The sequence below is a fragment of the Papilio machaon genome, chromosome 3 (assembly GCF_912999745.1).
Source record: "Papilio machaon chromosome 3, ilPapMach1.1, whole genome shotgun sequence".
In the NCBI taxonomy this organism is placed as follows: Eukaryota; Metazoa; Arthropoda; class Insecta; order Lepidoptera; family Papilionidae; genus Papilio; species Papilio machaon.
The window spans coordinates 1339142-1367129 of record NC_059988.1 but is presented as its reverse complement, the minus strand read 5'-3'; the positions used below and the strand labels follow the sequence as shown (position 1 = coordinate 1367129).

The 27988-nt window shown below is 34.4% G+C and overlaps 2 protein-coding genes and 1 pseudogene across 2 annotated transcripts; 1 reads left to right on the top strand and 2 right to left on the bottom strand.

Moving 5' to 3' along the window:
* Window positions 1-1581: 1581 nt before the first annotated feature.
* Window positions 1582-9529, bottom strand: LOC106711030. The gene is made up of 5 exons (XM_045686464.1): window positions 9430-9529; window positions 6557-6728; window positions 2903-3069; window positions 2534-2700; window positions 1582-1857 (listed from the first exon to the last, which is right to left on the bottom strand). Exons 2-5 carry the CDS (start codon window positions 6723-6725, stop codon window positions 1662-1664), a joined length of 699 nt encoding a protein of 232 aa, XP_045542420.1. The 5' UTR covers window positions 6726-6728; window positions 9430-9529; the 3' UTR covers window positions 1582-1661.
* A 1845-nt stretch (window positions 9530-11374) lies between these two features.
* On the top strand, window positions 11375-14569 carry LOC123723533 (annotated as a pseudogene).
* Window positions 14570-23775: 9206 nt separating this feature from the next.
* Window positions 23776-26148, bottom strand: LOC106711785 (cytochrome P450 6B2-like). The gene is made up of 2 exons (XM_014504190.2): window positions 24767-26148; window positions 23776-24555 (listed from the first exon to the last, which is right to left on the bottom strand). Exons 1-2 carry the CDS (start codon window positions 26085-26087, stop codon window positions 24395-24397), a joined length of 1482 nt encoding a protein of 493 aa, XP_014359676.2. The 5' UTR covers window positions 26088-26148; the 3' UTR covers window positions 23776-24394.
* Window positions 26149-27988: the final 1840 nt, after the last annotated feature.

The window sequence follows — 27988 nt, the reverse complement described above, 5'->3', positions numbered from 1 at the left end:
GTGCGTCCCCTTCTCCGTTGATTTAAAGTAGGTAACGCATCTGCATTTGTGGATGTCTATGGGCAACGGTCGCCTCGCTATTTCGGCGAATTTAGGTGATTACGTTTGCTCGTTTGCCTCCTTTTCAAATAAAAAAAAATCGCACGTGTTGCTGAAGATATATAGCTGATATATAAATAAAAATAAATAAATAATATAATTAGCTGAAGCGGGTTAAGAAAAAAACAAAAAAAAACCTCTATTTAATATCTGATTTATTTGACATTGACATAAAACTCTCCCATAGCAACCAATAATGACAGTCATAGACAATATAAAACTATAAACATATATTGATATAAAAACTTTTTATAAAAGAACAGTACATGTTATACTGATGGTATAAAGAGTTGTGGGGGGGGGGGGAGGAGACTACTTACTGTACAGCTCAAGATCAACCCCCCATGTAGATTGAAATTGTCACTATACAAATTGAGACATAAAAGAGTATTAAATAAGGTCTTTGAAAGTACGAATGTTTATTTTTAGTTCACATATTTTCCGACTGAAGAACTTTGTCGAACTTTACATTTGAAATGATGTCGAAATATGACTATGTCTACTATGTCAATGTCACTTTGACAGTTGGATGGGCAAAGAGTATAAATAATTCTATTCATTAATATTGACATATGTCAAAACATTTTAAAATTCTACTATGAATAAGAAATACTATGGATTTTTATTTTTAGTTTGCTTACAGTACATTTTAACATCAGTTTGAGTGACACGTTATTTTTTTATGTTACATAGATTTATGATTTTCGTATCCATCTACAAGTGGCAACATTAAACATTCAGGACAATTAACTTTAATATTGACGATTGTAATTTTAATTAGCTTAAATATATTCTACAAGATATTCATCAGTTAAGATTATCTATACAACGTTAATAAATGTTGTTTGAAGTTTTATTACATTGTTTTATTTAAAATCCTTTTACAAAAAAAATATAGGGACAGAGAACTTATAACAAACAACATAGACTTTTTAAATGCTTTATTGTTAGTAATTATTCAATTTTTATTTAAATAAATAGATTTAATATATGGCTATAAAGGTAGAGGAAGACCAACGTATGTATGGATTGTATGAAAGATATGCGTAAGTAAGGGGTAAATTCAGATATGACGGCTGATAGAGATGTATGGAGGAGTAGTAGGTGAGATGTAGCCAAGCATAAAGGGATGCAGGGGAGAGATGACCCCTATTTACTATGACGAAGCTCTGTAAGGAAAAGGGCAGACTGATGGTAAATACTTAAGCGTTAAATAAAATTGAGAGCATCGGTGGCTCAGGGGTTAAGCACTTGACTTGCAATCTGCAGGTCCTGGGTTCGAATCCCGCCATGTACCAATGTGTTTTTCAAGTCTCGATTTACATATGAACATTTATCTGACGTTCTTACGGTGAAAGAAAACATCGTGATGCAACCTGCACATATCTGAGAAGAAATTCAATGATACGTGTAAAGTCAACCCGCACTTGGCCAGCGTGGTTGACTATGGCCTAGTCATCCCTAACTTGGGGTAGGCTCCGAGCCCCTCAGTGGGGATGTGTAGTGAGCTGATGATGAAATAAAATCTAAAGCGGCTTGTAAATTTGGGATTTCTGAAATTGTTATTCGAATTTCTTGACCATCAATTTGATCGATCTTTGGTCGTCTTTGGGGTACTTTAATCCTGCTTGTGACATTTCGTGAACCGTGGCTTCCGCTATCACTTTGTACCCACACCTTGCGGCTAGCTTCTGTGATGATATGCCCGTAAATACTGTTGATGCAGCTTTCACTCCCAGTTGTTTGCAAAGAGGTTCTCTGTAATGTATGAACGTGAGTGTTCATTACCGAATCACATTAGCTGCTGAAGGCTTAATGTTACTACTCTTCCCCTTTTCATAATTTTGTTATAAGGAAGGGATGGGCGGTGCTCGATATGGCAGAAGGAGGGGATGCTGGGGAGGGGAAACATTCTTTTGCTGTGCGTCCCTCTATCGATTAAAAGTAGGTAACGCGTCTGCAAATACAAATGTCTAAGTGCAACAGTCACTTCGCTAATTTGGCGAATTCAAGTGGTCACTTGTTCGTTTGCCACTTTTTGCTAAAAACATATAACTAACTGTGGTAATTGAAATATCACTGTTGCAGTTAAAGGGGTTGACCGAACAAGTACAGTCACGTTCGTTCGTAGTGTTCTTTAAAAGCAACAATCGTTTAAATTTCTATTACGGTTTGAAACCATAACCATTGAAACAATATTATTCCACGCTATACAATACTTGCAGTTACAGTTAAGGTATCCCTTAGATTTATTTCATTTAAACAAATATCGAGTGTAGCCTAAAGTAAGAAGGAGCAGAGTTAAAATTGCATGGCAATTTTTCTGTAAGTGGAATACCACGAAAGTAGGTGACTGTACATAACAGAAAGAACAATTTTAATATACCTAGTCCGATTTTAAGTTAACAAAGTTGACAACCTTCCGGTGGCATACCTGGCGTTGAGTATCCGGGCGCCTAGCCTAGCGCCCCTGAACTCCCGACGTACAACCAAACCGTAGCCGACCAGTAGCTTGTCTTCACCTAAGTATTCAAAAGGATCGCGTTTGTCCTCTGCAAACTTTAGACCGTCGTAGACCGTATTCCATTCGTCTCCTTGTATCTGAAATATTTGATAAAAATATATAAAATTTTATACATTTCAATCTTATTATCTTACTTGGAATTTGGAATAGATGTAGAACACTGTCTGAAAGAACATATAGCCTACTTAACAAGTTTTTTTATTCTGCTCAGACGAAGTCAGGGCAAAAGCTTGTAATAAATAAATACATACTTTGTTAAATATAGTAAAAGATAATAACCTCGATAGACGGTTTATCGTCCTTTTTCGCTAAAACACAACAGTTCCCCCCCGCCAGGGTCCGCACTCCGTCGTCCTCTCTGTAGCAAGCGATACTCGTCCGCTCAGCGAGACACACTCGCCAGAAATCACTGATACCCTTCACGCTTTCCGGGTGTTCGGCAAGACCTTGTAAATATTTTAAGAAGTACTTTAACGTAGATCAAATGACAGTATTATCTTCGTATAGGTTTGTAAATGTATAATATGTCCATTCAATTGGGATACAGTTAACTTTTTTTTTATTATAATTACATACTGTTATGAACAGTTGATTATAGGGAGCACAGGTGGGCACAGTTAATCGAAAAGTTAACTTCGTTAATCATTAATTCGTTAATTAAAAAATTAACTTCGTTAATCGTTAAAGCGTTAAATTTTCGAAAATTTAACGCAAGTTAAAGTTAATCGTTAACAGTTAACCATACCAAAATTATACATACTAATTTCACACTTATTGTGGCGACACTTGTTTAAAATAGTAATTTGACTATACATTCTATAATACATTAGTATTAGAGACAAGTATGAATGCATTATAGTATATTTCATTACGAGTGCCGAAAGCCTGTCATTGCAAAGAGTTCCGACAAATGTCTACCCGAGCCGAGGCGCAGCCAAAGGTGAGGGTTGACAGTTTGGAACAAGTTGTAATGACAGTTCTGCACGTGTACTAAACAACTATTTTAATATAGTTGCGAAAAATGAAACAATTTAATAGAATAATAAATAACACAACACAATAAACTCAACTAACTAAAATGTTTGAAAAATGGCGCCAACCGTAAAAGAATACAAACAGAGATTTTTTTTGTTTTCTTCACCCATTCTGGGAAGGCAAAGTGAACTATGCCCAAACGGCCAAGTCTTCAGTAGATTATTTTTATTAATATGAAATGAAAATTAAATTTAATGAGATTAAATAAAATGAAACCTAACCTAATTCATTGAATCAAATCATTAAATCTGATATTGTAACAATTTAGGAGCTTCTTTTTGGAAAAATTTGCATGAATCATAAAAACTTCAATGATATTTTTTTTTGTAAAAACTTCGCGGTTGTTTTTTTTTTCTTTTTAATAAACATTATTTTGACGGTTGGGAAAGAGAACGCCCGAGTTTGGAAAAGCTAAAGAAAAAGCACGAGTAAAAAAGTGTTTTAATACAGTTGCTCATAAACTGGCGTATTGAAGGGAGAAAGAGCGTTCGGAATGTGGGCTATTACATACTCTTGCTTTTATATACTCGTAATGAAATATACTATTTGGAACCTTCTTTTTCTGTTGGTCACGTCTTTCCCGGACGCTGATGCATCACACTTGCATGCGAACTTCACATATATCAATTATCAATTCGTTCGTTCACCAATTCGAGTCGCCGACAGTCGCCCAACATAGCTGAACTTATGAGCGTGGCGTGTCGCGTAATTTAAACAAAATGACAGCACGTCTCCAAATTTCTAATTTAACGATTAACGGACTTTTATTAACGGAAGTTGAGTTTAACGAAAGTTAACAAAAGCGTTAACACTTTTTGAAGTTAACTTAAAAGTTAATCCGTTAAGCAAAATGTTAACTTCGTTAATTAACGATTAACGATTAACGGATTAACGAGTTAATGCCCAGCTCTGATAGGGAGTAACTGCTACTCTTGCAAAAACCCCCTAGCTGTCATTGGGCGTCGTTGACGTCACAAAGTATATAAAATGTCCGACTCGCGGCAATCGTGAGCGCAGTGCAGTCTACAGAGCAGTCCATAGAGTAGTTTAGTAAGTTTCCAATAAAGTAGTAAGTGTATCAATCGTGTGTTGTATTTTTTTAAAAAAAGGACCCACGGACGCCATCCTTACAATATGTTGTTAATGATGCTACAAAAGCCGTTCTCGGGACTGACATGTTCATATGAACCAAAGTCCCTATAAAAATAAAGAGAAAAAAAAAAAAAAAAAAAAAGCCGTTCTCAAAATTATCCTTGTAACCCTATATCATTTATCATACTTATGTTATAAATGCGAATGTTTAAATGGATGTATGGATGGATGTTTGTTACAAGGTATCTCCATAACGACTCAACAGATCTCAATAAATTTTGGCTCAGATGTAGAGTATAGTCTGTAAGAATAATTATTTAAGATTTTTTAATTTCGCGCGGACGGAGTCGCGGGTGTCAGCCAGTTTATTTATACATCATGTTCTCATATACGTTCACTCGATCTTGTAACGTTTAAATTACTACAATTGAATTTGAAATGGTTATTTTTAAACCGCATCCTTCGCTAATAATCGTAAGGTCAAATTTATTTCCTTATGCATTTTATCCTTTATAAAAAAATAGTTACGACGCAATATTTCACAACTTAAGGTTAATATTTAAAGTTATTACTATAGTTGAATTCACGAGTATAAAAAAAGGAAAAATGTACCAAAATATTACATATTTTAGGATAACAATAACATTGGATTGACCTTTTTATACAAAAATAAAATAAAAAAGACCTAGAAAATACACTAACTCAAAACAGAATAAGCCCTTGAATAATAATTATTGTGTAGTTTTTTCTCCTTTTTCTCAAGTCATTAGAATAAATTTTGAGGTTACAAATTTACAAGCGACATCTTGAATTGTTTATCCTTAATTCTAAATCTTTCCGCAATTAATACTCAGAGATTTAACCTTTAACTGGTCTTGTCCCAGTTACCGTTCAATGATAAGCGACAGACATTCTCAGCTTTAAACCAGTTAGCCTCCATTAAGAATACTTATGCGATACGCGTACGAAATTTTTACGTAATCAACAAAAAACAAGTTACTAAAATATGGTTTATAACGTTGATGTAAAAGATACATGAGATATCATGCCCAGCTTTTTTAACTTATTACGTATTTTAAGGACAAAAACCATAAATCAAAAAGTGCATTTGGGCTGGTTCTAGTCACACTGACGTTCAAAATGTATCAATTTCTAAGATTTGTTTTAGAATGATCCGTAGCTATCAGTGCCGGTAATTCTTAGCAGTGTACACGTCGCACGTCAATGCTCTCAACCTACGGTCAACGTGATTTTAAAACCAGTCTTACTATTATTATAAACTGTGATTTATGTTAATTATTCTATTATATTTTTAGCAGTGACAAAATTTAATTGTTTTGAGCATTATTTTCATACAAATGTTAGACTAACGATGATTGGCAGTTTGTTTAGGTTAATTAGTATATGTGTTTTTGTTTTGTATTATGCTATAGTAAGGTTTTTTCCAAACCATTTACAAAAAAAAAAATGAAAAGTCAATTTTTTCATATAACCTATAATTTAAAATGATTAACTTTTGACATTGATTATTATTATTGATTAAACAAAAAAATAATTACGACAAATAAAAATAACTATAATTCTTTGTAATTTATCTTTTCCTGTACGTAAATTATTATCTTTTATTTACAATGAAACTTTTTGTAAACAAAAAATATATAATTAAAACAAGTAGACTAAAAATAGAAAAATTTAACGGTTTTATTTAACTAGCCTCTTTGCTTATTTTCATAATAGTGTTTATTGGCTTGGATTGGAACATGGGAAAGATTTTTTCAGCCAATCTAGTAAATAAAATAACCTTACGTGTAATAGAACAGAGAACTTCATCCGTGCTGAGATGGTCAACCAGTATTTCAATAAATTTCTCATCGTCTTCTGGCGGCAGATCCTGAATAATCCAGGTGGCGCCATCTGCTTCCCAGCGCTCGTACTCTCGAGGAAAGTTTGACTTTCGATCCCCCTTCATCACCATTGCCTGTTAAATAAATTATAACTGAATTTCGAGTGTTACACTAGAAACGCTTTTCAAAACAAATAATGAACTAAGTATTCCGTGCTTCTATCAAATTTGTTCTGTAATGGTCTAGAAATTATTGTCTTAATATTTGTATGGAAAGATGTTATTCAAATAAAAATACTTCTCACAAGAAAAAAATAACTAAAGGTTCAAGACTTTCAAAGTCCTGTATAGGTCTATATGTAGGGATTGAAAATTAGTTATACACTTTTAAACTCTACGGATAGTTATACATATTGTTATCCCCGTTTTGTTAAAGATAATGTAAGGGATGACAATATGTTGATACAAGTGTTGTTGGCGGAGTTCTAGTAAGATTTTAAATAAGTAAAAGTCAATAACTGTTCCAGCGACATCTACCGACTAAATACCGAATAAAAATATATGTGAAATAAAAGAATCCCATGTTTCTGAAAGTTCAAAACCCAAAATTCCATAAAAATTTGATATTAATCTTGGGTTTCCGCTGCCGAAATGCGCACTAAAACATAATTTGCCATCTTAGATTTTTTGGTGGAGAATGAAAGGGACGACAGCATGTTTTTATACTTGTGTTTTGCCAGTTAAAACCTGTAAAATGATAAGATAGCAAAAGCACTATGTTTATCATTATGTAATACTAGCTTCGGCCGCCATTTCGTCCGCGCGGAATTAAAAAAAAATTAACAAGTAGCCTATGTGTTCTTCCAGATTATACTCTACCTGTATACCAAATTTCATCGAGATCCCTGCAGTCGTTCTGGAGACACCTTCAAACATCCATCCATCCATCAATCTAAACATTCGCATTTATAACATTAGTAAGATGTTAATCTTCATTTACCGATTATGTCTGTCAAGTTTTGATACGATGATAAGAGGAGTAGCCCTTGAAGTGTATTTCACTAGTAATTATTCACTTTAGATAACAAAATATATTGTAATTAAAATTGCTTTATCATTCGATAGTTTGCATAATTTATCATAATATTTATATATTTAACTAGCTTTTACCCGCGACTCCGTCCGCGCGGAATAAAAAATAGAAAACGGGGTAAAAATTATCCTATGTCCGTTTCCTGGTTCTAAGCTACCTGCCCACCAATTTTCAGTCAAATCGATTCAGCCGTTCTTGAGTTATAAATAGTGTAACTAACACGACTTTCTTTTATATATATAGATTGTAAATAAGCTAGAATGTTGAATCTAAGAACCATAGAGTAGTGGAATATAACTTATAAGTGGTATTTTCCACTACTCTATGTATCATTATTTGTTAAAGTTTGTTGGCTTCACAAACTACAGTCAGAATTATGAACAACAAATATAACAGGTTAAAAATAATTGATTTATTTACAGAATTGTTTAAGAGCTTTTATATAAATAAAGTCATCTTATAAATGATGAGAAATAATTTATTATTTGTATTCAATTTAATTAATTGTTTAAATTAAATAATTTAAACTTTTACCAAAGAAAATTAAACTAAATGAAAACGGCTGCAGTCTACTATTTGGTTTAGTTTTGACAAGCTTATTTTTAGGTTTTATTTAGTGTATAATTGATTTTATAAACTAATATTATAAATGCGAATGTTTAGATGGATGCATCGATGGATGTTTCTTTGAGGTATCTCCAGAATCGCTCAATGGATCTCAACGAAATTTGGCAGAGATGCAGATCATAGTCTGGAAGAACACATAGGCTACTTGTTATATTTTTTTAATTCCGCGCGGATGGAGTCGCGGGCAAAAGCTCGTTGATTTTATAAACGTAAATATTTACGTCAGACAATTTGTGAGAACACAAAGTGATAAACAGTCATGGTTCAGTTGTCTATTTGAGGTCAATTGAATTACGATTATGTTTGATAAGGTTTTGCTCAGTGTAGATAAGAGAATATTAAATACTAGCTTTTACCCACGACTCCGTCCGCGCGGAATGAAAAATAGAAAACGGGGTAAAAATTATCCTATGTCCGTTTCCTGGTTCTAAGCTACCTGCCCACCAATTTTCAGTCAAATCGATTCAGCCGTTCTTGAGTTATAAATGGTGTAACTAACACGACTTTCTTTTATATATATAGATTATAAAGTACTGTTTAACTACTACAGTACTATTATTGTATGCCGCAGCCGCGACTAATATGAAAAATTCTCGAAGCTAGAATCGCGCGGCTAACTGATTAGTGGAAAAATAGTAAATTGACTTTAATATTTAAAATGGTTATTTTTTATTCGACTGACAAGAAGGTAATGTTTTTACTGGTAAGTATATATACAAATATATAGATACATACGTGTATTTATGATCACATAAACAAGAATGTAATGAGATTGAATGTGTATATCTACTAATGTAGAGGAATTTCGAAGACAGAACAATGGTCGATCCCGTAACAATATTTGAGGTCTCGAATAGACCGGGTGAAGTGGAAGAAAGTCCGCGTTTTTTCTGATGAGTGTACGTGCTGGAGGCTTAATTTTAATTTACGTTCCCTTCTTACCCTTTTTTTAAAAGGATATGTAGAACATATTTTGTCGAGCCCCGCATAGACAAGGGCAAGCTGATGGTGACGATATAATTTTATGTAGGTATCAAATATTTAAAAAAAGAAATACCAATTTAAATAGATAAAATCGATAAATTAATAAAAAAATATACAAAAAATCTTACTTACGTTTTAATTCACAAATGTTTAGAGATTTTTTTTTATTCGTAATGTGTGTAAGTTTCGTAAAACAGTGCACGCTTCGGACAACACACAGCGACTGCCTCCACTTCACAGATGTAGTACAAACTAATCTAAATATAACTACAATGATATCACACAGATAAATGTTATCCATTCCGAGATGTCGTTGACAGCATACCAAAATTAGTGTTTACTAAACTCGAACACGTGTAGCAATTTATGTAGTAAATTTTATTTAAATACTAAATTTTATATTCATTCAAATACAAAGTTGTACAGCTATGCAATACATCATACTTATATTACACGAATATTTAGATGGATGGATGTTTGTTAGAAGGTATCTTCGGAACGGCTCAAAGGATCTTGATGTACTTTAGCACAGATGAACATAGTCTGGAAGAACACGTAGGCTACTTATTTTTTTAATTCCGCGCGGGCAGAGTCGCAGGCGATAGCTACTAATATTATAAATGCAGAAAGCACAAGAAGGCAGTGAAGTCGTTATTCAGATCTTTGAATTTAGTTACTATCATTCATTCATATATATTTTTAAATAATCAGTCGTAGTTTTAGATATGTAATTGGAAAATAGTCTTTTTAGCCAACTTAAAAAAGAAGGAGGTTATCAATTCGACTGTATTTTTGATGTGAAACATCTATAGGATCACTTGTAAACCGAATCGTTGAGTTGGCGACGCTTGCCGTGGCGACGGTCGCCAAGCTATACTAAGGTATACATCATATATACCGGAACCCGGCCTGAATCCACCATAATATGATGCTTTCCGTCCTTGTCTCCGGGGACTTTCCACAGGATGAAGGAACCCCGATAATTGAACTGATCGGAACCTCGAACATTTTAAATCGTTGCTTTGCATATATATTAAGCTACTAGAAAAACTTCAATATCGTGTTTTAGAATATTGTTAATATTGTTTGTTGTTGAGCGCGACTTCACCATAGCAACGACGTGACAAGAGATAACGAAAATTTGTAGAAAATAAATGTACTTCTTGTGAAGATTTAAGTTTTTATTCATAGAATAAACATTGGTGACCCTGCCGACGTGATGTAAAGGTCCGATTATTTATTAAAATAATCGTCGAAGAATATACATCACGGCAACGAACCGACGCTACCTGAGGACGTTGGAGAATAAAGGCTGAGGGGACAACGTGGTTTACTCGTACCCGACGAATCCCGTTGTGGAAGTAGACCGTTTCCGTACGCCAGGCTTCGACGTGGATGGACGTCAAGAACAAATCATTAAGAACAGTTATTACGATAAAGGATTGCTGCATTGGACTTTGATAAACGACAAAGGAAGTAACAATTTTAGTTAAAAACGTAAATTCTAATTTGACTTTTTCCAGTTTAATTTGCCTCCATTTGCTTAATTTCGTTTAGAATCTATATCTATACATCCAAAAAATAAGTATGTGGCGTTCCTATTAAAGAAATCATAGCTACATTATACTTTGTAAATCGCAGTTAGTATATCGGTGTATGCCGACTACTCCAGCTGCCGCCGCTGCACCAGCCTCCAGATCCTGCGTGCTGCTGTCCGTAGTTCTGCCGGTCAGCCGAGTGCGCCGAGCCTCGCTGTCACCGATCACCGCGCCACCGCGGTGTCCGCATCGGGATCAGCTGACTGGCCGTTTTGCTCTTTTAGCAATAGTCTGCGCGGTTTGGCTTTGTTTATTTCGCTTTACTTAGCACGTTATTCGCTCGTACGTATTTTTAATTTATCTTGATTTTAACAATGGCCGAAGACTTAAGGCACTGGTCCGTGCTCGTAGTACCATAAAATCGAGAATAACTATATTCACCAAACATTTTAATAATGTAAAAACGAATGACTATAAAACTATTACTGAAATACAAATTGATGAACTTCAATTTAAACTAGATCGATTCCAATCATTAATGTCGCAATTTGATGAAATTCAAGGAAAGATCGAAATGTTGTCTTCTGATTCTGAAGAACAGATAAATGAAAGGGATGTTATGGAAGATAATTTTGGTTCATTAATCTGTCAAGTGAAAAAATATATTGAAGGGTTTCATAACTTTCATAATAATGGCGAAAATGATTTGGTAGTTAATTCACATTCATCCAAACACTCCAAATCATTTAATATCAAATTGCCGACTATAGATTTGCCTCACTTTGATGGAAATTCATTAAAATGGTTAGAATTTCGCGATACGTTTAATTCATTAGTAAATGAAAATGACCAAATTCCGGAGATTAATAAGTTTCACTATTTACGTTCCTCGCTAAGAGATGGCGCTATTGTCGTCATAAACTCAATTGCTTTTACGGCTGGAAATTATAAATTAGCATGGGAGATGCTTTGTAATAGGTACGATAATACTAGGCTGTTAGTGAATAATCACTTGAAATCATTATTTTCCTTTCAACCTCTTACTAAGGAATCTCACCAATCATTACGTTATATGATTGATTATTTTACCAAAAATTTACGATCACTTAATGTTTTAAATGAACCGACCGATTCTTGGGATACATTAATTATATTTATGATGACGACCAAACTAGATGGCGTCACTAGTTGTAAATGGGAGGAATATAGAAGTTCTTTACCGGACTCTCTCTGCCTGGACGATTTTTATATATTTCTTCGTAATCGAGCTTATATTTTGGAAACACTATAATTTAACAAATCTGATAATTTTAAATACGAAAAAGGTTCTCATAGATATGATCCAAAAGTAACAAGATCCTTTGTAATAACCAATAAACGCACAAATAATAAATCTTGTGTTGTTTGCAAAGGGAATCATTTATTACATAATTGCGATCAGTTTAGAAACATGAGAGTGGAAACTCGGTTGAGTGAAGTTGCCAGACTTAATCTTTGCGCCAACTGTCTGCGACCGGGCCATCGTCCCTCTCGATGTTTTCGTCAATGCTGTCGTCTATGTAACATAAAACACAATACGTTGTTGCATATGGAAGAGGTAGGTAATACTAAATTAATTAAAGATAATGTTCTATCTCATTCTCCAGGCAAAGACAGTGAACTACCTCACTCACCCGGCAGCGTTCACGGCGACGATAATAATACCGAAGTTTCGTTGTCCGCCGTGATGCCCGGCCCAGTGTTATTATGTACTGCGCAAGTCGACGTTTTAGACCCAATCTCGAATAAATATTTTTCTGTTAAGGCGCTTTTAGATAATGGCAGCCAGTCGTCGTTTATTTCACAAAATCTGCAAAGGAAAATAAATTTATCCATCTCTGAAACCAACTATCCGATTAAAATATCTGACATTAATAATAATATAAGTACTATTTCTCAGCAATGTACATTACAAATTAAATCTCGTATTAATAATTTCCATGTAAACGTACCTTGTCATATTATACCGCAAATAACTACAAGACTACCATGTGTAGAAATAGATATATCGACGTTCAACTTACCAGCGAACATTGAGCTAGCTGACCCGATCTTCTTTAGTCCCTCCGACATCGATGTGCTACTGGGAGCGGACGTGTTTTGGGAGATCGTACGCGATCAACAAATAAGACTCGGGCGAAACAAGCCCACTCTTCAGGAGTCCGAGTTGGGGTGGTTGATATCTGGACCAACCGGTGTAGGTTTTGGACCCCTTAATAAGGCTTGTCATTTTACACGCAATATCGAGACTTCCCTATCGTAATTAATAAAGAATTACAACGTAACGTCAAACAAGTAATTAATAAACTATCAGAAGCTTGTTTGCCATTGCGGAAGTTCCGTACGAATGTACCTGATATTTTCAATGATATCCCTACAACCAATGACGGTCAGGATTTCTGTAAAGAGTCTACGGTTCTAGGTCTTAACTGGTCTCCTCAGACTGATACGCTACGTTTTTTAACTACGAGCGACGTTGATCCAATCTTTACTAAACGTAATATTCTTTCAACATCGTCAAAACTATTTGATCCTCTTGGTTGTTGTCAGCTACCACTATAATTCCCAAAATGTTGCTACAAAAATTATGGCTGCTAAAAAACGGCTGGGACGATCCTATTCCAAATAAAATCGCGAAAGAATGGCAAGATTTTTTTAGTAATTTACACGCTTTATCCACCTTTGATGTTCCTAGACACGTCGCTTGTCAGGCTCCAAATTGTATGGAATTACATTGCTTCACGGATGCTTCGCAAATGGCTTACGTAGTGTGTTTGTACCTCAAGTCCACTGACAGATTAGGCAGGACTGCAGTCCATCTGTTTTGCGCCAAAACAAAGGTAGCCACATTAAAACCTGAATTGACTATACCTAGGCTGGAGTTAAAGGGTGCTCTATTAGGTGCGCGATTGCTTGCCAAGGTTGTGAGTGAATTGAGTACAAATTCATTCATTCTATGTTTACACCGATTCATATCTAGACGCGGAAAACCAAGAACGATACACTGTGACAACAGCACGAATTTTGTAGGAGCGAATAACGAGCTAGGTCGAATGCTTAAAGCCGCTAACGGGTCTTTCACTGACTTCGGTGCCGGTGAGGGCATAGAGTTTAAATTCAGTCCCGCGTATGCACCTCACTTTGGCGGTATCTGGGAGGCTGGCGTAAAGTCGGCAAAATTTCATTTAAAACGTACGTTAGGACCAGGGATTAGCTTAACTTTTGAAGAGTTGAGTACCCTTTTCTCTCAAATTGAGGCTATATTAAACTCAAGACCGCTGACACCTCTGTCTGCGGATCCTAACGATTTCACTGCTCTAACACCTGGCCACTTCCTTATCGGACGTCCTTTGTCGTCTTTACCATCTCCAATAACAACCAAGATGTCTATTAATCGGTACCAGCAGCTGGAGCGCTTGAGACAACATTTCTGGTCAAGGTGATCCAGAGAATTCTTATCCGAGCTTCAGCAGAGGGTCAAATGGAAACAATACAGTAGAACAGATATAAAGATTGGCGACATGGTGGTGGTGAAGGACGAGCAACCACCGATGAAGTGGATACTGGGACGTATTCACGCACTGCACAATGGACCAGACGGAATACGCCGAGTCGTTGATGTAACAACATCCAAGGGCGTCATCAAGAGAGCCCTGAACAGGGTCTGCTATCTGCCTACAAAGGATTCCTATTAGCTTCTTGAAACCACAAGTTTCAAGGGGGGGGAGTATGTTAACGACGAATGAGCGCGACTTCACCATAGCAACGACGTGACAAGAGATAACGAAAATTTGTAGAAAATAAATGTACTTCTTGTGAAGATTTAAGTTTTTATTCATAGAATAAACAATATATATATATATATATATATATATATATTATTTTAATAATATTACCTTTATGCATATTGTACACACACGATGTTTCACATCTGCCAGGCGTCCCGTGACGGATCACATTTTTTTTTTCTATGTGTGTTACCGCGATGCTCCGCCCCTGGTGGTCCGATTTTGATAAAAAATGTTTTAACCGAAAGGAAGTGCTTGCAGATGGGTCCCATTTTTTTTATAGTCAAAGTTTTACACTTGACTAAAAGTGTGCATACCATTACCGTTGTGTGCACACATTCATTGCAACAGAATTAAATTTTAAATTCAAAATACTTGATATTAGCTTAAAATATTTCGCTTAGCGTCGAATTGAATTGCATACATAAATAAATCTAACCTAGTTTCGGTTGTTAAAGTGGGTAAACAGCATAACTCTGCTCGGCCTTGACACAATTGAAGTTATTTTTTATAATTTAATGTGTTAAAGGAAGTTATCCATATTATTTGTTTTGTTTGATTTGCGTTTTTTCTTATTTTGGAGTGTATGTAGGATGTACATATCTAGGTAGGCCACACAGAAGATAGGTTTGACGTGGAAGCACTTCCGCGTTTCATCTGATGAGTGTAGTGCCGAAAGACTAATTTTAGTCCACGTTCCCTTCCCACCCTTTTGTTAAAAGAAACTGATGGGAAGGGGAAGTGGATTTCGCGGCGGAGGGGACGCATAGGAAGGGGAAAATGTCCTCTTTTTGTGCGTCCCCTTCTCCATTGGTTAAAGGTAGGCAACGCAAACAATTCAGGTAAATTGTAGTTGGAAATGGGCATCAGTCGCTATTTGGGAGAATTCAGTTGGCGGCTTCCTCGTTTGACACTTATCGTATTAATAAAAGCCTAAAAAGAGATAGATGGATTTACAAAGCGAGTGAAGACTAAAATGACGAAAGCATAGATCGATTTGGTGGGCCAAACTTTTTATGCCAACCCCACATAAAGCGTGATCAGAGCAGGGTGATAATTACGATTTGTTCTGCTGCTGTTAAACTTTTTTTTTTAATTAATAATAGTCTTAAGTGATTTGCTCATGTTACGGTCCGTTAAACTCAACGATAAACTATCAGTTCCACCAATAAAGGATAGTACAAAGCCACAAAGAGCTGTAAGAGGTCTCGTTTAACAAAGGCCGCCATTGACAACAAAGGTGCACTCCATGCTATTGTTTAGTTCGTGCGCTCCGCAGTGTTTGCGACTGTGTGGACGTACAACCACCCATTTCCACTAGTGCGACGAAACGCACGACATATACGCGATAGTGGCAATGGTAATCGTACTTATACATTGCTCATTGAAATAGAAGTTGCAAGCTGCGAATATCGTCGTGCTATCGTGTTAGTGGTACAGGGCTTTAAGCGTTGAAGACTGTCACCTCTCCATTTCGCCAAGCAGAGACACAGAGACCCACGTTCCGTTCACTAACTTTGTTAGTTGTCAAAGTTTCTTGTGTCTATAGCGTGCGTTTCGGCTACGTTTGCAAATAGAGGTATTATTTGAAACCGATGGACAAGTAAGTTTGAAAGCTTCTACTATTCGACTGTGCATAGGGGTACGTAGTGTGAAGGAAAAATTATCACACTAAACCATAATTATATTTTTTATTGTTAATGGTAAATTCCGTTCAGATCTTTATTATTTTTTTTCAATATAAAAATAAAAATTAGAGCAAAGTAAATATCGCTAAATATTTTTCTCTTAAAATGGGTTATGGAAAATTCCAATTAAGAGATTTCTAAGATTAAAACGTGAAAAGACCATGTTGGGGTTGGGACGACTTTTTTACTGCAAAAAGTCTTATACAGGTTGATTCTCAATGGACGGATCAAAATCTTTGATCTCTTAGATTTAAAGTAATTTCATTTTTTGTAAAAAAAAACACTGAATGTCGCCCGTGCGTCCAAAATATTACACTAAAGAACAAAATAAAAAAAATTAACATTTTCATAAAATATAATTTATTTCTTTACTTTCTTCAACTTCATGTCAAACACGCTGTATATGTATATTTATTATATTGTTATTAATGTAAAACAATATCTATTGTTTCAATAAAAACTTTTTTAATTTTTCTTTATAGACATCCTTTATCAATCCTTTTTTTAAACGAAAATTATAAAAGATGTTTGCCTTTAATTTTCTTAATTCCTTTTTTATATAAAAAACAAATGCAAGGCAAAAGAAATTTTGACTTTTTGATTTTAGAATATTAAAAATAAAATAACCGTTTTGTTATGTGAGTTAATCTAAATAAAAGGCATAACGGTATGACAGCCTAACAATTAGCCTTGTACAAGAAAAAAAAAACCACTGTAAACATAACACTTGGATCGCACAGGCGAACTTCAGTCAATTATCTGATTTTTTTTTACAAAAAATTAAATAACTATGTAACATAATTTGGCCTTGAACGATAGATATTGAAGTGCTCTACCACCACAAAGCTTTTGATTCGTCCATTAAAAATCAATCTGTATATATATGTGTATTGCGAATAGAAACATTATTTCAAGCTTTGCCCATCGTCTTTGTATAAATGTATGTATGTATAATGAATTTTGTTTATGGTATAAATCGGCCTTATTTGTGTGCAGCGTGCTCGTTACGTTTGATCACGTGATCGGTATAAATAAAACAACAGCTCGCAGCTTTGCCGTCGCTCAGCAAAGCCTTTGTGACGTCATGTTGCAGCCCATGCTTCCTCTGTCGACGAGATTTAAGGCTTAATCATTACGTAATGGGTTTACATCGTACAAAGTTTTGTATCCGATTTTGCCGCAGTTTTATAATGGTAATCCGTTTTTTAAAAGATAAGTGATGTTAAAAATGTTTCCTATAGGTTTCATATTGTGGATTTGATTACATTTTTTAGTTCATATTATTAGTTTTTAGACTATAATTACGCACCAACAAATCAGTGATAACTTTTTGTTTAGAATAATTCTAGTCCTCTTTCCTTTTTTACCATTTTCTAATAAGGTATTGGTAAGGATTTAGCAGGGACCGAGACGTATATAACAATACTCTTTTCTGTAATTGTCCACCTCTCTCTTTTATAGGTAGCCAATTCATTTGCTTCATTTCAAATTCTCATAGATGTCTATGGGCAGCGTTATTTTATATAGCTATATCACTTCGCTATTTTAGCGAAATCGTGTGGCCTCTTGCATGTTTGCCATTTTCTCTTAAAAAAGAAAAAATTCAATGACGTAGTATTGGGCTCATGTTTAGAAGACATGTAGGTGTACATTTTGCTTTTACTTTACGCTTCATATATTTCTTAATTTATGAGAGAGTAGAACACGGACGTGACTCGTGTTACTTTTTGTTTTCATATTGTTTATGTATTTTTTTCACAGGTACGATTAAAACAAATGGTAGTTCATAAGTCATGACGTCATGACTGCTTCCTTTTTAAAAAAATGTGAACACAACAGCATGTATACAAAAATTTGTCTACAATATTATATAATGTACAATAATTTAAAAGTTGATAAAATAAAGTAATCAAGGTTTATAATCTGTATACTTATGTTCTTGTATTTGTAAAGGAATATTGAAAGTTTAATAAGTATGTGAAGTAAGCCAGGTCTTGCAAATCTGATTTGTGCTTTTTCTGTTTATAATATTTATGAAATTACATTTAATAATTCTAGTTAATAATGTACATACAGTATATTCAATGGAGCGAGATAGAGCAGCAGGTGCAGCGGCGGTTGGTGAGAATGTTTTTAATAAAGTACACATGCGGCTCCGACGGTACCATCGTGTGTTGCCAGGCCTTTACTTGAATTGAATTTTTATTCAACACAAATTGAATCTCTCCGAATTGCCAATTAGTTTGTTGATATTGAATAAAAAGTGATATCGATAATGCTCGTTTAGAAATAAGAAAAAATATTCGAGATATTTATTGTTTTCATTGACTTGATTTTGAACGAACGCGATATCTTGCCGGGAAAGTCATGTCTTAGTAAAAAAAGTATAAATAAATATTTTTAACAAACGAATTAATATATCAAGAAATAAATTAGAGAAGATAAAACGAGTGTTTATTAACAAGTGTGTTTTCTATTAACAATAACATGTTGTAATTAATTTTATTACTTACAACATTACTTAGAACTAAGGCTTAATCAGTCTTAATATGAATAAAAGGTTTAAATTCAAAGCATGAGCTTTCAACTTAAACCTTTTGCACACAATAGCTTCGTTTAAATGTATTGTTCGAGCGATGTTAGGCTTTAAAACAACGTATTATTCTTGCAGTATGATTAAGTAACGAATTATATTAAACTTATTGTGCAACCAGTAGTCGTGTAACTTAGTGTACACTCTTTTCTTATAAGGAAAGGATGGGAAAGTGAAATGGATTTGATGGAGGAGGAGATTCATGGGAAAGGGAAATTTTTTCTTTCTTTACGTCCCCTCCTCCCTTAATTAAAGGTTGGCAACGCATCTGTAATTGTTGATGTCTTGAACAAAAGTCTGTCCACTGCTGAAGCAAGAATACAATCTTCAACGTATACATCTAAGGTTGAAGCTGATAACTTATAAATTGTTACCGGATGTATTGAAGAATGAATCACTATTTTAATATAATAACGCCAATGGGAGTTTGGGAGTTCTTGAATTGATGAAAAACAGGAAATAAGATTGCCTCGGGAGAATTCGAGTCCTAACATATTGTGTTTACCTAACAGTTATTTAAAATTATCCTATCGTTAGATCGTCATGGGATCAATTACCTTGGTTCCTTAGAGACTTCAAATGTTTTGCGATAGTTGCGTACAATCACACATAAAATGTATTAAAAACATAACATAAAAATATGGATTTCAAAGTTAATGCCGTTAATTTTTGGCGGAAATTCAAGTTAAGTTATAAGTAAGGAATATTTTTGATGTATCTATTGATTGTTTTAATATTATAAAGACCTTTATCATACAAACAATAGTTTGAAGTCTACCTTTGTAGTGTCAGAGATGAACCTTTGTGACGTCACTTTGGAAGTAGGTCGCCTTCAGTCTTGTATCTCTCGTTATTTTCAATACAAGAGAAAATTTATGACACTTTAGAAGTTGCTCCTCATATAACATTTTTAGTTATTATCAACAAACAATTTGATAATGTGTGATATGTATGACCTGTTTTACCAATGTTTTGGGCTTCTATGAAACAATCAAACCTAACTAAATCAATGTCATATAATTTAGGTCATGTAAAACTTACATATGACAACAATTTTTCATCAATATTATTTTATTTGAAAAAGAAAACGAGATTTTTTTTACAAGATTAACGACCATTGAAATTCACAGTTACTTACCTCTCTTACCCCAGCTGTATCTATTTTGTATTCAAACTAAGTCTGATGTTTAAATTCTGAATGTCTTTGTCAAAATAACAACACAGTTTAAAAAAAAAAACTACCGGGCCAAAGCACATGTGTGTCGGTATTTCTACTACAGATTTTCTCATTTAAAATAAATTCCAGCTTCACCGCAACGAATTAGTTCCATGTACCTTTTTCCTCACGCTACAGGCAGTAAAATGTCTCATTTTCATTAAGATAATTTGTTTGAATAACTTGACCATTACAACAAAATTACATTTTATGCAAATGTATGCAAAAAGTTTATTTCACTTTTTCTAAAACGGTCCTTTTATTTAACAAGTTTTTCTTATTTCTTCCTTTGATTACATAATTACACACACAGGAGACCGAAGAGCTGGCAGCTACCTCGGACAAAGAATTAGTCTAGCCATTCAAAGGGGGAACGCTGCCAGTATCTTCGGAACCTTGCCTAAAGGGACACCTTTTAATGATATATTTTAGTTTTTATGTATTATATTTAATCTAATACTTTGCATAAACATCCTATTAAATGTACACCCAGTGTAACAATCGTGTTCACAAATGTGATTGTGTATATAAAACACATCGGTCCATTAAGTTATATGACTGAAGTCGATTACCTCTGACAGTCCATCATGAATATTTGCGTGATAGTTGCGAGAACGTATTCGTAACGTAATCTACAAAATTTGTATGTGGGTTGTTGGTGTATTATGATAAAAATTTTGTCGACTTCGTTATGATAACGTTATCACAAATATCGTGCTAGGCCTTTGGTGTTGATGGTAGAAACGTACACCAAATTTCTGTTCCCTTTATAATTAAATAAGGTATATTAAATTTAATAAATTAAATATATTGAAGTTAATTAAATGGTTATAAGTGAAATTCGAAATTTTCTCTTTCGAAAATCCCAACCGAATCGTATAACAAAGTCGAGCTTACTCTACTAAATAGAAATCATTACTCGCACAAATTACGGAGATGTTTCTTTCGAGTAGCGTTGCGGAATTATGTAAGCCCCTGGCGCAACTAAATCCGTCCCGACTCTGAAGTTGTATCGCGTTTGGGAATTATACTAAAGCTGTGAAAAATTGTGGTCTCTTTCGTCTGTTGACTATTACTTGCAATAATGAAATTTATATATTTTTTGTTCACATTAAATCTAATAAAAATATTTCTCAAGTCCTCTTCTAATTGTATTTTAAATAAAAATAATTGTCCTCAGAGAAGAATTCGTTACTCTTTTTTATTGGCCAACAAAACAATACGTATTAGGCAATACCTCCTCCCAAAATAGGGGTATGTGAATACTTTGGGATGCAAATAAATATCTGAAAAGAAAACTTCTTCAATCCAAACATCTTAAGACAGACATGGTCTATAGTCTGAGCCATTTTATCAGAAGAGGAAGTTTCATGAGAGAGCGTGCCTAAGAAAAGGTGCTTCTAACAAAATTGTTCTGTCCTTACGCGTTTGAGATTCTGGATTGCGATTGTTATGTGCTTTCTCGCTTCCGTAACTCGCTCGAGTAAATAATTGTATGTAATTTTAATCTGTTGTTTACGTACGTACTTCATGAAACTGAAATGTTAAAGTTAAAATGAAATTCTGAAACTACTAGAATAAATATACGATGTACATGGAACAATCGCACGAATTAAGCAAGCCCTCAGGTCTTACATGGTAAGACCTACTGAAAACAGTACCATGTTTTCCGCTTGGTACATCTCAAATCGGAAGTAAATCGGTTTCGTATAAATGGTCCGTTCATATATAATTACATAATAGTAGTACATGTTTACTTTTATTTAAAACCTTTGATATTTCCATCGTGTGCAACAAAAGTAAATAAATAAATGAAAATATAAAACGTACGAGTATATAACATGTATTAGCGTCGCTTATGTAATTTTATGTGGAATTTAATGTAGAATTTTTCCAAGAGTTCCTTTGCGTTCGTAACAAGCATAGCGCCGGGAACGGTGTAGCACCATAGCCTCGTAGCATTGCTACGAGACGCCTTTGTCTACTCCTCAAGCTACGCTCGGCTTGTTACACACAGGAACGTGTTTTGAAAACGTCGGAACCTAATTTAGACTCTTTTAACCTTACACAAATAAAACAAACTAGGTTTTATATAGGATAAAGTCTTTAACAACCTTTATACGATATGGAGGATAAGAAATTATTATTATTACTCGTATACATTTATTGTGTATATACATTCATGTGTGAATTAAAGAAGCTAAGAATATAATACATATTTACTTCATTCAAATAAGCTTATTTATAGTGATTTAATCTTAGCTTCTAGACATTGTCTGTACCAATTAAGAATTTTTTGGCTATACTTGCGTAAGATTTTTATGCGTATTATATTGCGTAAGAGTTGTTTAAAAAAATTAAGAAAATATTTAAACTAAAAATTTAAGTGAAGACACCTTAAGTAATATTAGTAGTCTTTAGTAATGTTTGTACATCTAGACTAGTTGTGGGATTACATCTCGGTGTATTCATTAGTAATTCAGTTAGAATGTTGCTCAACCACACCAAAAGCAGTTGCCACTCGGTTGAACTTGGTGAACGCGAGTTGCTGAGTTATTACATAGGTGACTGAGTAACTAGGGAACTTTGTGCCGAATACCAAGGTGTTAGCTTATTCAGTTAGAGGAATGTTACTTAGGTTTCACATTTGTGTATTACATACCTAATAAACTAAGATTCAAGTCGTTCTGGCCAAGTTTGTGATTTTAATGATCCACTTTATTATTGCAATTTAATTTATCTCTGCACATGACGTCATCAATTTAATATTTTTAATTTAAAATACGTCCTTCGTTAATTAATGAATTTCACGAGCAATTGCCAGGAGGCGAAACACGTCGAAATTTCATCGGCATTGTCCGTAGACGTCATATCAAGGGTTATTAAATTACCCGCCCTTTTGATAATTGACGGAGTGTCGAAGTTAGTTAGGCGTGACATTATAATGGACTGGGAAAATCATTCTTGGCCTTTGGTAAACTCTATGTAAGAGTATATAGGAGTGGATAAATATTAAGTATACCTTCTAAGCATATTCGTAGCTATTGTTTGAAATATGATATAGTCAATTAGTTAATAGCTTTTGAAATTGAAACGCCTATAGACAGTTTAATGTATAAAATTCAGTGTGTTTATTTAAATATACTTCGGTATTGTTATGGGTACGCTAGCGCACTCTGTCGCCTGTAACCGGCAACTGCTCACATGTTATTTTGCTCTGTGATACTTGTTATTAATAACAAATATCTAATTGTTTTATTTGAATGGTTTTAAGGAATAAATCGTCTTGTGTTTAATTTGAAACGATAAAACAAAATTAATAGAAATATCAATGATCCGTCAGTTGTAGTAAATTTGAGCTGTAGTGAAAAAATACATCTGTATTTGTTAGTTGTTTATACTAAGCTTTAACATTAGTAATGACCATTATAATACGATAAGATAGTGTTAAGAGACATCTCACTTCAAATTACAAATAGAATATGTTTGATAAACCACTACGATATAATATTATATCTTAAATTAATTTAAAACAAAACAAAAGCCATGTTTTTGTAAGAATAATATAATACAATATCATTTATTATACTAATAAAACATCTTAAATAAAGTCCTCAATTTCGTAACTCAGACATAGTTACATTTCAATTCATATATCGTATTCACTTATGTCTATAGTATGCCAGAAATATACCATTAAAAGTACAATTGAAAGCAAGATCAAAGATAAATGCTAACAGGAAATGAGACACTTCCCAACCGTCGTCAGAAGATCAAAGAAAAACGAACCATGCATATATTCAAGTATATATATTTAAACTTATTTCTCATCATACGATGAAAAGGAAAAGTATTCCTATGCAATATAATACGTGTGTGGTTTCTTTGCAATTTTAACTCTTGTACTTTTTTACATATTGATTTTTATGACATGCAGAACCAAAAGTTGTCGTTACAAAGCTGTTTAATCCTTGGCCTTCCATTGACAAAATAATCGTGTGATAGGTACGCCTTTTTTTTTAAGAAAACAAGAGCTGACACTATGATTTTGTAAAATAATAATAATAATAGCGTAACCAAAATATGGAAATCCTTGCCAGGGGGCGCTTCGATCGGCTTTTTATTTATTTTATTAGTATCTTATTTTTCCGCAATATGACGAGATTTTTTAAACTCCTGGTCAGGCTGTAAACACGTGATACATTTTATTGGTAGATAAAAATTCAATGGTAATTTTAAGCTTTTCTTGGAATCAAGTCAATGCGAGCTCCTGTATCTCTCAGTGCGAAAAAGCTGGGTTCAAAACATTTCGGTTCGTAGACTTGTTCCTTCAATGTGTACCGTCTCAAAAGCCACGCCAAGCCAACTTTTATTTGTAGACGTGCAAATCTTGCTCCTGAAAAAAGTAACAAAATTCAATAAAAAGAACAAGAAAGAAGGTAACTTAGTATACTAAATGACCGTCAACCTTCGGCAAATACGGGAAAATTACGGAAACAGACTGATTGGTTGTGCAAAGAGTGGAAATGTTTTTAAGTCAGTATCAGAAAGTTATTTTGTATGTAAGTGTTTAGGCGTATTTGGTATAAATAGGGAATTATTCTTACCGATACAAATCCGATTTCCTTCACCGAATGGCAGATACCCATATTTAGGTATGTTAGAAATATTTTTTGGAGAAAATCTTTCAGGATCAAATAGATCTGGATTAGGGTAATACTTTTCATCTCGGTGTATTGCGTATGTAGGTATAATAATTTGCACGTCTTTTTCAATTTTCACTTCTCCTACAGGCAAAGTAGTTGTTTTAGTACATTTCCTTTGTATCGTACCGATTGTTGGATATTTTCTGAATGCTTCATTTATTACCATATCCATATATTTCAATTCTTCGATGTCATCGACGGTAATTTTTTCATTACATTTCTCGAAGACATCATCAATTTCTTTATGTAATCTCTTAAGAATCTCCGGATTTCCAGAAAGTTCCAACAAAACGAAGAGCATTGAATGCGCTGATGTATCAGAGCCGGCGATGAAGAAAAAGAATGCCTGCGCCGCCATCAGTTCATCAGATGGTATCAACTGATATCCCGTTGCTACATTTTGCATAACACCTTCATTTTGTAACTCAATGCAGGTATCAATGAAGTCGTGTCTCTTGTCATTGTCTCTGCGGCGCTCCTTTAACACTTGCTTTACGATGTTTATAAAATAAGATTCTTGATCACCAAAGAATTTTAATTTCAGTAATTTGAAAAGCTTCGGAAATGTACTGGCGAGGGAAAATTTTAAATTTGTTATGAAAGACGGTGCCGTTGCCTTTGAAGCCATATCAATAAAAGGTGAGTCCATAGTGTTTTCAGTATTTGCATCAATTCCAAAAACAGATGCAGTTATTGAAGCCGTCGTGTACGTGTACAAAGCGTTGAATGGTTTGCTCATTGCTTCTTGATTGTTTTCTATGAAATCAATAAAATCTCTAGCGCACCGCTCCATTATATAAAACATATTTTTTAGTTTTTTCATAGTAAACACTGGTGAGATTTTATATCTTACAATTCTCCACCTTTCATAATCTTCCATAAAAAGTACACTGTCCGCAAGTTTATCATTTTGGTTCGTGTTGATACCGCGATTGAAGAAGCTTTGAAAATCGCCGAGTAACACCGCTTGTATATTTTCCAAGTTCTTTATAATTAAAGCGGGTTTTGGTCCATTATACAGGCCGATGTTATCATCTTCGGGGTAAGAATTATAAATTTCTTTATGAATTTCGGCTAAAGATTTCTTGCCTGTGATAAATTTCCATGTGATACCTTGCACTTCTGGAATATTTCTTTTCTTCCAGTAATGTCTATCTTTTATGAAAAATTTATAAATAGTCAATAGTATTGCACTTATAACTAACAATGTGATAAACAACATTATTGCAACGACTGTACTTGTGATGATATCAATAAGAACTGAGTCCGAGTGCTGATTGGAAAGGAATATAAGCGTGTAACTTCGTCATTAGACTTGTTTATAATGAAGTGTCAATAACGTGCAGTGATTAGTGGCTACTTACATAATTACTTTACTAATCATATATTTACGTAGAATTATTTATAGTCCACAACTATGTTTACGGAAAATATATTTAACTAGGTATCGCCCGCGACTCTCCATGTTCTTCCAGACTGTTTTCTACTTCTGTACTAAATTTCATCAAGATAGATTTAGCCGTTACGGAGATACCTTCAAACAAACATCCATCCACCCATCTTAACATTCGCATTTATAATATTAGTAAGATATATATATATATATATATATATATATATATATATATTAGATATTATATTTTATATATTAGATATATATATATATTAGGTCCTTACATATGAAATTGGCGTTTTTCGTACTGGCCACTTTAATCACGAATTTCTCCTCTTTGGTAAGGAATTCCAAATTCAAATTTGTACAGCTATAGACTCATGTATTTGTGGTTCGATGACCGTCATTGATTTGTTTTTTTTCTTCTGTTTTTTTCTGTTTGCGTCACTCATTTTACAAAATGGAAAACTTAAAATATCGCATTATTTACGAGTACGAGTTCCGCCGTGGCACTATTGCTGCGGAAACGACTCGAAGGGTGAATGATGTGTATGGCGGTCGTGTTGCAAAAGAAAACACAGTTCGTTTTTGGTTCCAACGTTTTCGTTCTGGAAATTTCGATCTGCAGAACAAGCCCCGTGGACGGCCTGAGACTCAAGTTGATAATGAAGAGTTGAAGGCTATTGTGGAAGCGGATCCATCGCAAACCACGTCCGAGTTAGCTGCAGGCTGCGATGTTAGTGATAAAACTGTTTTAATTCACTTGAAGCAAATTGGGAAGATTAAAAAGCTTGAAAGGTGTGTACCTCACGAATTGACTGAAGCAAACAGGCAAACGCGCGTCGACTGTTTCGTTACATTACTAAACCGGCACAATAATGAAGGTATTTTAAACCGAATCATTACCTGTGATGAAAAATGGGTTCTTTACGATAATCGGAAGCGCTCAGCGCAATGGTTGGATCCTGGCCAGCCAGCCAAATCCTGCCCCAAGCGAAAATTAACCCCAAAAAAGTTACTTGTAAGCGTTTGGTGGACTAGTGCCGGTATTGTTCATTACAGTTTTCTCAAATCTGGCCAGACTATTACGGCTGATGTCTATTGTCAGCAATTGCAAACCATGATGGAAAAGCTAGCGGCTAAACAACCTAGGCTGGTCAATCGCTCCACGCCACTGCTGCTTCACGACAACGCTAGACCACACACTGCGCAACAGACGGCTACTAAATTAGAAGAGCTTCAATTGGAAAGTCTAAGACATCCTCCGTACTCCCCGGACCTTGCTCCAACAGATTACCATTTTTTTCGAAATTTGGATAACTTCTTGCAAGGGAAAAATTCAACTCCGATGGGGTAGTCCAAATCGCCTTCAAAGATTTTATTGATTCCCGTCCGACTGGTTTTTTTAGTAAAGGGATCAATGAACTACCTATGAGATGGCAAAAGTGCATAGAAGATAATGGTTCATACTTTGATTAATTAAATATATTATATTAAAAAATATTCGACTTTTTGTTCCTCCCATACAAAACGCCAATTTCATATGTAAGGACCTAATATATATATATATATCTAATATATAAAATTCTCGTGTCACAGTTTTCGTCACCGTACTCCTCCGAAACGGCTTGACCGATTCTCATGAAATTTTGTGAGCATATTCAGTAGGTCTGAGAATCGGCCAACATCTATTTTTCATTTTATTTTATTTTTTTTAACTGTGCGCGGAC